General features: G+C 45.7%; 3 protein-coding genes across 3 annotated transcripts; 1 reads left to right on the top strand and 2 right to left on the bottom strand.

Moving 5' to 3' along the window:
- Positions 1–1932: 1932 nt before the first annotated feature.
- On the bottom strand, positions 1933–3723 carry LOC127307358 (large ribosomal subunit protein eL6). Its single transcript, XM_051338096.2, has 4 exons — positions 3420–3723; positions 3231–3337; positions 2347–2528; positions 1933–2241 (listed from the first exon to the last, which is right to left on the bottom strand). Exons 1-4 carry the CDS (start codon positions 3632–3634, stop codon positions 2086–2088), a joined length of 660 nt encoding a protein of 219 aa, XP_051194056.1. The 5' UTR covers positions 3635–3723; the 3' UTR covers positions 1933–2085.
- An 844-nt stretch (positions 3724–4567) lies between these two features.
- LOC139832518 (uncharacterized) lies at positions 4568–5149 on the top strand. The gene has a single exon (XM_071822293.1). The coding sequence runs from the start codon at positions 4568–4570 to the stop codon at positions 5147–5149; it is 582 nt and encodes a 193-aa protein (XP_071678394.1).
- Positions 5150–6496: 1347 nt separating this feature from the next.
- LOC127307360 (ribosome biogenesis protein BRX1 homolog 2) lies at positions 6497–9501 on the bottom strand. The gene is made up of 8 exons (XM_051338098.2): positions 9182–9501; positions 8933–9074; positions 8521–8599; positions 8311–8435; positions 7719–7820; positions 7536–7604; positions 7353–7451; positions 6497–6857 (listed from the first exon to the last, which is right to left on the bottom strand). The coding sequence occupies exons 1-8, from the start codon at positions 9391–9393 to the stop codon at positions 6720–6722; spliced, it is 966 nt and encodes a 321-aa protein (XP_051194058.1). The 5' UTR covers positions 9394–9501; the 3' UTR covers positions 6497–6719.
- Positions 9502–9576: the final 75 nt, after the last annotated feature.

Genomic DNA, 9576 nt, shown 5'->3' with positions numbered 1-9576 from the left:
GCCCTCCGTCAGCGCTAGATGCACCACCGGAGCGAGGATAGGGCGGGGAGGACCTTATTCTGACTTCAGGATGTAGCCGCCGCCTCACCATCCCAAAAAAGAGACTGAAAAACAAACTAAATTAAGAACGGAAACTCCCCGCCGGCGAGGGACCGTGATCCGCCACACCTCCAAGGCCCCAAGGCCACCGGAGGTAGAGCGGACCGGCGGTATCACCGGCGAGGAGGACGGAACCCTAGATGGGTTTTGTGTCTTCTTTCGGCCGCCTCCTTGTTTCCTTCGCATATTCCCCCCTTTAGTGAAAATTCTACGGGAATATTTTCTCTAACAAATTTTGAACCCGGTTTTACCTCATGCATTCAAGCAATTTTCATGTCATGTTAGATAGGACCAATAGGTTGTTGGATCAATGTGTTGACACAACGATGTGCGAATCTAGGAGGACAGTGATCAGTAGCGAACCTAAAATTTTCATCAAGCCTAGACACACGGTAAAACCGATTAAATTATATTTAAAAAAATCATCAAAATAAGCTGCACCGCCGGTCGAAAGCCCGAGTGCGTGCCCGGCGTACCTGGGCATTCTTCAGGCCGGGCCGGGCTTCGGGCCGGGCCTAACAAAGCCCGATGCAAAAAAACCAGGCCCAGGCCCGACCATCGGGCCTAACTTTTAGGCCCAAGCCCGGCCCATCACACCAAAAGCCCGTCGGGCCTCGGGCCGGGCCTCTTCCTTATTTCATGCATTTGTCAAGCCCAGGCCCGGCCCATCATAGTCACCGGGCCTAAATTTTCGGCCAAGGCTCGGCCCACCAGCATGCTCGGGCTGGCCCAAGCCCGGAAATTTCGGGCCGGGCCGGGCCGGTCGGGCCGGGCTGCCCATGGCCAGATATAGTGCCCGGCCTTAGAGATGGTTGGGTCCGCCTATGTCAACGATCATATCCATCCATTCCAGTCACCGCTATCCTCTTCTTATTCTCAATTGAGGAGAATGTCACATATCTATTGACACGGGTTTGACTCATGGTCCATACTTGGTTTGTATTCTTCCAATACATGTGTAGAGCTTTCTGTGTTATTAGATCTGTTTGAAAGTAAAAAATATATATATCTACTGATAGCCAACGCTTCTTTAAGGAACCTAGCCGCCGCCTCCACCTTCTCAATAGGTTGATCCACTCTTCTTTGGCAGTCTTGTCAACGTCGAAAGAGGTGGAGAACCCCGATCTATGCTTGAAATTTTTAATAAAAGTTGTGTTTTTAATAATTATGTTAGGGCAAAGTCATCTTCTTTTTTGCGCGTCAATAAGATGTCATCGCTTGCAATAAATAATCTTTGATCCTTTGTTCGACAACATAATCTCCTTCCTGGTATCAATGATGGTCTTGAAACATCAAAAAATTCTCATGGTTGTCAGGAGCATATCTTCACAATATTTGTCTCGTCGACATCTTCCATAATGTTGACTCGTACTATCGATTGTCAATGTAATTTACACAGCTGCTAACTGGTTGCCGATTCTCAGCTTTGTTATTGTTCTTTTCATCCGACTTCAAAATAGTAAGATCATATCATGCTGACGGAATCAGAAAAAAAAATGTAGTACAAGATTCAAAGCGATTTTTCTAGCTAATTTACACGCTGATATGAAGATGTCATCTTGACCATAACACAGACCACGCGCCGTTAGAATTGGGCTTGTAATCATCCCTCTGATGGTTGACTTTGCACGCTGCAAGTTTCGAGCTTCTCTTGCTCATTAGTTGAGCAAGACTGAAAAATACGAGTTATTCTTGGGCCTCGACGAGAACTCCAACAGCACATTTTTGTTTTATATTTGCTCAAGCTGTTTTTAATAAAATCTTACTCACATTCAGAACAATCTACTGTGAAAACAAATCACAGCACAATAATGACGTTAAGTATTGGACAAATGTCACAACGAAGCACCAAGGCTGAAAATGATTCTCTTAAATCTTCTCATAATATTTGACAGTCACTCCAACAGATATAGGAAGTTAACTAAGAGGGTACAAAGTTCAGAAACAAGCTAGGCAAAACGCTTCCCAAACTCAGGAACTTGTAGCTTAGAAGGACATCTCATGGGGCTTGTCACCGTCCCTGAGGGAGAACCGGGCACTAAGATAGTTCTTAAGCTCTGGGACAGCCTCGATAGCCTTGATCAGCTCAGCATCGATGGCCTTCTGGTCATCCTTCTTGAAGTCAGGCAGGTTCTTGGTTGCCTGTAGGTTTAACAGATAAAAGATAGAATTAGGCATTAGAATAAGTGAAGTATCATAGCAAAGACTGGAACCAGAATCAAATGGAGATTCTTCATGGATGTGTACCTCCTTCTCTGTCTCAAACAGCTCCCCCTCGGTCTTCTTGGCCCGGGTCTTCTTCTCCCTCGCGAAGTATTTGTCATCAAACTTATCAACCTTAACACAAGAGATGTCGACCTTTGTGGATGTGGCAATGACATAGGTCTGGTTCACACGGCGAACTGGCACGCCGTTGATCTTGAAAGGACCTGAAGAGATCAACATAGTTGGTTATTAGACATGCTACATTGTAGGATCATGAAACAGAGAAGTAACTCAAGCGCCCAACTAGTTGCAGTCTGAATTGGCCATATAAAATCCAGTTCCCCATATGAATGGCTAATAGTCAATCACTCAAGTGGATAATTATATCGTTATCAATTCCCAGACAGCAGTTCAGTTCATAACCTTACTTAAAAAGAAGAGGACCCTAGAATTTACTTCAGAACTTGTGCAGTACAAAATGCCAATGGCAGCTTACAGCACAATATTATGTAAGATTGTCTAGTGTCCACGAATAACATTTATACCAACAGAGGCCCATACAAGTAACGCAATCCCAAAGGAAATAATGCAAGAGCTACATTAGATATTTCACGGGCATTTCAGTGAAGTTCCTAGGTCTCATTTGTAAGCACAATTACCAACACAATCAGTACAACGCAGTGTAAGGGAAGAAGTAATAAACAAACAAAACCAAACGTAGGTAACAGGGACGATCAGATTTATCTAACTACAAGCTAGATATCGGTAACCAAAACAAGCGAGATCTTCTACCATGCAAATAATCACTTCGGATAGCTAACCGAGATCTTAGTTCAGTAATCAGCAACACATACAGCCAACTTGCTGGCCTAGAACGTAAGGTATCAAGGAAAGCAACTGCAGTGCCTAAGGGAGCAACGAAATACCAGTGATGAGGAGCAGGCCGGACTTGAGCTGCTTGAGGAACACCACGCGCTTGCCCATGTACCTCCCCGCGAGCAGGATGAGCACCGTCCCGGGCGTGATGGTAGACCTGCGAGCGACAAACCAAACCGATCTCAGCGTAAAGCTTCCGCACAACGGGATCGAGAGAGAGAGAGAGACAGGCGACGCACCTGAGCTTGGTGGGCTTGGGCTTGCGGGTGCTGACGGTGCGCGGCTTGACGTCGTCGGCGGGGTAGAACTTGGGCTCGGCGACGGCGGCGGGCGTCGCGGCCTTGGGGAAGGCTCCGCCATTCTTGGCCTTGATGGCCCAGAGGCCGCGGCGGTGGTAGGTGTTGGACCGCGACGCGCGCTTGATGCCCAGCGCCATCTTCGACGACGGAGCCATTGGGGGATGCCTTGGGTGGGTGGAGGCGGCGGCGGCGCTGCGGCTCGGGGAGGACGGAGGAGGCGGTGGAGGAAGAAGAATGGACGGGCGTGCGTGGTCGCAGGTTTATATGTGTGCGGCTGCGCCGAGGTGGAAACCCTAGTTGGTTTCTGGACTGTGTAGCTGGGCTTGCTGTCCAGGCCCATACGGCCCGTTTTTGTGATAGTGACTTGCGTAGTTTATGGCCCATTATAAGAGCAAGACATCGAGCTTCTCAGAAAATAAAAGAGCAAGACATCGTTACTGGCTTACTGCACAGTCCGTTTGTTTGTCACTTGCTCTATATGAAAAACAGATTCAAGTTCTAGTGTTTTTATACTTCGTTTAAGTGAAATTATTAGTTCAACTTTGATCAATTAGCATTCCTAGTTATAGGTGTTGGTGTTCCACCTCTTCTATTGACTAACATTGTCTCCATCCCGAATTATAAGTCATTGGAAAGTTCAGATGTTCCAGTTATCAACCATATATTTTTTGCGTTTTACAATTTGTATTGTCTTGTTTAGAGCATCTTAAAGGCCTAAAACCGAAAAGTAACCGCCACTTTACAGGTTCGGGCCGAAATACAGCGCCGATCAGTTACCGTAAACGAGGCAAAACCAAAAAAAAAAAAAATCAGGCCGAGCCCGAAAATCCAAATCGGCTTGTATTTGTAGGGGGCGAACGAGCGAACAGACGGTGTATCCATATCTATGGCGCGCTGAAATTTCACCTCACGCAACTGCTCACCCTCTCCCTCCTCCCCCGCGCCGCCACCACACTCCGCCGCCGCCACCGACTCATCGCCCGATTCGGCCAAGCCCGGCATCCCGGACCTAGCGCAGGTCACCCCGCATCCCGCCCACGGTTCCTCGTCCAGCTCCGTGTGCTGCCGCCACGCCGGCCGAATCGAGGATGAGCTCCAGGGACGAGCTCGTCGACGTCGATCTGTCCGATTCGTCGAGATCGGACGATTCCGACCTCGACGAGCTGCTCCAGGGCGACGAGGTGGAGGCCACCATCCTCCTTCTCTCCGTCAAGGAGCTGGAGGACCGCGTGCAGCTGCTGAATCGGAGGCGCGGCTCGGTGATTGGCCGGAACCACATCCAACGGAATCGCCTCCTCGACCACGAGCAACTAATGGAAGACTGCTTCGCCGAGTTACCTACCTATCCGCCGCATCTATTCTGTAGGAGGTATCGCATGCGCCGTAGTTTATTCGTCAAAATCGCCAAGGCCTGCGAAGCCAACTCGAATTACTTCAAGCAACGTAGAAATGTTGCCGGCGTGATGGGTTTCAGCCCCTTTCAAAAAATCTCGACTGCCATGAGGGTGATTGTGTATGGCATCCCTGCGGATTACACCGATGAGTATCTTCGAATTGGCGAAGATACAACCACGGAGTCCGTCCGTAGGTTTGCTCGCATGATTATCAAGTTGTTTGGGACAACCTATCTCCAAGCTCCCAATGAGGATGACACAAAAAGATGGAGATAAATGAGAAAAGAGGTTGGCCTGGCATGCTTGGTAGTCTTGATTGTATTCATTAGACATGGAAGAATTGTCCTAATGCATGGCATGGACGGTACTGTGAAAAGAGCAAATATGCTACCATTGTACTTGAGGCCGTCGCATCACAAGATTTGTGGATTTGATATTATTTTATTGGTTTGCCGGGAACACTCAATGACATCAACGTGCTGCAAAGATCCCCTTTATTTGCAAAACTAGCAAATGGAGAAGCACCCACTTGCAACTAGAAGGTCATGAACAATGAATATTCAATGGGATATTACCTAGCCGATGGCGTCTATTTGGATTGGGCAACTTTTGTGAAGTTTGTGAAGGATCCCCAAGACAAAATAGAAGCTGAATTTGCCAAAGCTCAAGAAGTAGCTCGCAAGGACATTGAGAGAGTTTTTGGTGTTTTGCAAGCAAGGTTTGCTATTGTTCGTGGCCCAGACCGGTTTTGGAACAAAAAAAAACATGTGAACATCATGACATGTTGTGTGATTCTTCACAACAAGATCATCGAGGATGAAAGAGAGTTAAGCCTGCCCTGATTTGATTCTATGACAACGTTGGCACCTGAATGCAATCCCAACGCAATCCCGATCGTACTGAAGCTTTCCTTGAAACGCGTCGGTAGATTGAGAATGCCAGTACCCATGCCCAGCTTGTTTATGATCTGAAAATGCACCACTGGCAGCGGCATGGCCGCCGCCCATGCCGCTGCCTTTAATCCTACCATTCCATTTATTTATGTGTGAGATGTATCATTGTTAAGACATTTGTTCATTTGTTTCATTGTTCAAAAATTGTTGTAATTTCGTTGAGACATTTGTTCATTTGTTCTATTTTTCCAAAACTATTATAATAACTTAGTTGAGACATTTGTTTATCTATTGTAATAATTTGGATGTTTATTTTATGATTGACTGCTGAATGTTCATGTTTATATATGAATTCTACAAAAATCCTACTTTTATAGGTTCGGAAAATGGCTGATGCAGAACAAAGTCCATAAACATAAAATCTGTTTTACAGTTTTGGTTTACGGACTTTTCCAACCGTAAACACGAGTTCGATAAACTGAACTTGGGTTTTCAATTCACATGTTTACAGGCTCTGCTAGAGATTAACTTAGATTGATAATCTAGGGATACTCGCAGGCCCTATAAACCGGGACGTAGGAGTATAAACATGACTCCTGTAATCAATATAAATCTGAGCAGAATACAAGGGGAGACCATGTTTACTTGGTATAGAAGCTTTGCGCATTTACTTTGCAATTACAATATCAGAGACATGAAAAGACGAACATGAACAAACAGGCGAAAGACAGACAGCAAGCAGAATCGAGTCAGCACGCTTGAGAACACAAAAAGGCGATACAGGTACGCGTAACACCAAAATCCAGTTGTTTATGTAAATAATAGCAAGCACATGCTTTGTCATACAAGAACTACCACAGAACGGTACCCAAAATTCACTGCTTGATGATAGCCAGAGCGAGTAGTACAATCCTTTGTTCGACGAGTCCATCGGTTCAATCGTTGCATCTGCGCTAGTCTTCCCCTTTCCAAATATCAGCAAACTCATCGGGTTCCAGGTGGTGCACCTTCTCATGCTCCCTCCGCCTCACCTTGGCCTTCACCTTGTGGGCATACTTCCCTGCCTTCTTCCGCTTCTCTAGTGCCCGGATCTGGTGATATAAAGAATCGTTAAAATAGGACCTATGAATGTAGATGGAAGACATATAGATTAAACATGTCAGGAACTGCCTTGTGACAACTGAATCAAATACAGAATAGCACCAGAATCCTGGTGAGCATACTATACTAAACTGTATTGTAAGCATGCAGATCAAACATTATGAGTTAGCCAAAACAAGGAGAACGGAATGGTGGAATAATGTGCAAGGAGTAACACTACAAGGAATATCTGAAAGAGAGATAATTGTCAGCATGTCTTGCCATTCTAGAACACTTCATAAATTCCCCCCAAAAGAAATACTAGCATAGGATTACAGCAGCATTCAATGTCCAGTCGACCTACTAAGAGTTGACTGTTTCTAACCACACAAAATGCAATATACTATAACCATTCCTTGGTAATGGAAGAGGTTAACCCAGATTTTATTTAGAGAGATGCTTGGAACATTCGTACTATAGTCTACATCAACAGGTGAAAGCAATACCTGATTAGGAGACACGTAGAACGGGTTCTCGTACAATGTGGGGCCACCAAAACTACCACCAAATATTTTGATCGGATTCAAACAGAACCTGGGGCCAACCTACACAGAGCAATTCAATTAAAATTTTGGTTAGCAACCACGCGCTATGTACATTATCCAGACATAAGCTCACTGAACTTTTACCTCAACAAGTGTCATTTTGTCCAGGCCTCCTTTATCAACTTTGTCAATCTCATTGTGGGGAACAGAAATCTGCAAGTATTATCATTTGCTAAAATTCAGATGATGGCATGATGCTAATAACTTAATTGGTTTCAGAAAGTGAAAGCTAATGAGAATCAAAATCCAAACAGAGCAATACATCACCTGGTAATTTCTGAACCAAATGTGGTCATCCACAATGGAGAAGACAAACACATGATCATGAAAAGGTTTTGCCTTTCGATGATCTTTTGGAGTAGCGAAAATCTGCAAGTGCAGCAATGTGCAACGAGTTAGCTCTGAAGTTCTTTGAATAAAAGAAGAGCATGTCTCAATATAATTAATTTGAGCATATAGAACTAATTTCAAACACAACAGTATCACATCACTGATAATGATCTGAAGACATCATAAACACAGCTCTATTTTCGCAGCCACAGGACGCAATGGAAATACAAATATACTTTTACCGTACTTGTTTGTCCACAACTTTCATGCAAATATACACATCAGAGCAAATAAGCACATGCTAATCTAAAACTACAGTAGCACACTTCAGTGTTATAAATATGCCTTTATGATAAACACTAGTCATAAAATCAAGTGTGATCTCTTTTGACACCAAGTTAGAACAAAGGGTAAATAAGAAAAAATGATTTTTTGCAAAAAAAGAAGAACACAGGTCAATATCAGTTTGTGCAAAAGGCTGACATAACACATGCACGGAATGATGTAGCATGCCAAACCATCCACGTACTTGAGTTATCATTTCCTTTAAGAGCTTCCAGTGAGGCTGCTGGTCAAAATTCGAAGAAAATGTAAGCAGGGGACGTGACCCTTTCAGATGGTTGCCAGTGAGCTTCAGTTCCTCCATAGTGTGAACTACAAGTAAAAGTTACGGGATGGTTGGGGATTAAGTATCATGTAAATCAACAGGATAACTCGTACTATTGGTGTGAGAGTATACCAGCGTTGACTAGAAACTTCACAGATGGCCCCGCGGGAGACTTGACCATCCACAGGTAAAGATCTTTCTGTTTTCTGCACTGCAATACACATGTAGAAGATGCGTCAATCAGTATAAGAATTTGCAACTCTGCTTAATTCTGGAGAGTTGCCACATTATGGCAACACATTTGTAAGATAGTGAAACATACAGTGTGGTTTACAAAGTTCAGTAAAGGTTCATGTCATAGTAGCAAGACTAACTTATTCAATATTAAAGCTGAAGTTTAAAGGTGATTTAGCACCATACAAGACAAATAGCTTATTCAATGTTAAACGCAGTATGACCATTCATATTATGACATTCTCCTATCAATGTAAACCATATTCATCAGGCAAGGCATGCACCGAATGGGTTAAAACATGTGCAATACCTCGAAGAAGAGGCAGCTGGAGCAGCTCCTGAGCTCGACGAGCTCGTTGAGCTGGCCGCCCTTGCTCTGCTTGGACTCGACCTTGCTGTCCTTCTTGGCGTGCGGCAGCAGCGACACCACGTTCTGCATCAGATGCCGGTACCTACGCGCAACACCAAATCCAGTCCCCAACATCAGATATGCCGGTACAAACATCGGTCCAAGAACCAAAGCCGAAAGAGCTCGGAGCGGAGAGGGCGGCGCGCTCACCTGTAGATGATGCGGCGGGAGCAGGTGACGAGCACCTTCTCCTTGTTCCGGAACGGCGCGCCGTCCCTGGAAGCAGGCTCGACGGCGGCGGAGTCCGGCTTGTCCTTGAACCCGAAGAGCGTGCGCGCCGGCCGCTCCGGCGCAGAGTCGTCGGGCTTCTCTACGGCCGCGGCGGCGGGTGCATCGGAGCTGCGCTTCCTCTTCTTCGCCATGGCCGGGTGGCTTGAGCCGGACGGAGCTGTTGCGGTGGCGGCGGCGGCGGGTGGACGCTTGTGGGTCTTGCGGAGGAGGGGAAGAGGGAGAGGGTTTAACCGTCTAGGGTCCAGTTCCAGTGCTTATTAGGGCTCGTGTTTTCACGTCAAAATGGGCCGATATGCCGGCCCAGATAATGTTAA

The sequence above is a fragment of the Lolium perenne genome, chromosome 6, assembly GCF_019359855.2.
Source record: "Lolium perenne isolate Kyuss_39 chromosome 6, Kyuss_2.0, whole genome shotgun sequence".
NCBI lineage: Eukaryota > Viridiplantae > Streptophyta > Magnoliopsida > Poales > Poaceae > Lolium > Lolium perenne.
Note: the sequence above shows the minus strand (reverse complement) of the source record. Positions and strands in the feature narration are given on the sequence as shown.

What these genes read in the sequence shown, in the direction of transcription:
- LOC127307358 (XM_051338096.2), bottom strand. Translation starts at nt 3,634, where the DNA reads ATGGCTCCGTCGTCGAAGATGGCGCTGGGCATCAAGCGCGCGTCGCGG. An exon ending in CCCAAGCCCACCAAGCTCAG is followed by an intron (nt 3,338 to 3,419) that starts GTGCGTCGCCTG and finishes TGTCGCTCGCAG; the next exon opens with GTCTACCATCACGCCCGGGA. An exon ending in CGGCCTGCTCCTCATCACTG is followed by an intron (nt 2,529 to 3,230) that starts GTATTTCGTTGC and finishes TGATCTCTTCAG; the next exon opens with GTCCTTTCAAGATCAACGGC.
- LOC139832518 (XM_071822293.1), top strand. Translation starts at nt 4,568, where the DNA reads ATGAGCTCCAGGGACGAGCTCGTCGACGTCGATCTGTCCGATTCGTCG.
- LOC127307360 (XM_051338098.2), bottom strand. Translation starts at nt 9,393, where the DNA reads ATGGCGAAGAAGAGGAAGCGCAGCTCCGATGCACCCGCCGCCGCGGCC. An exon ending in TTTGGTTCAGAAATTACCAG is followed by an intron (nt 7,605 to 7,718) that starts GTGATGTATTGC and finishes TAATACTTGCAG; the next exon opens with ATTTCTGTTCCCCACAATGA. An exon ending in TCTACGTGTCTCCTAATCAG is followed by an intron (nt 6,858 to 7,352) that starts GTATTGCTTTCA and finishes TTATATCACCAG; the next exon opens with ATCCGGGCACTAGAGAAGCG.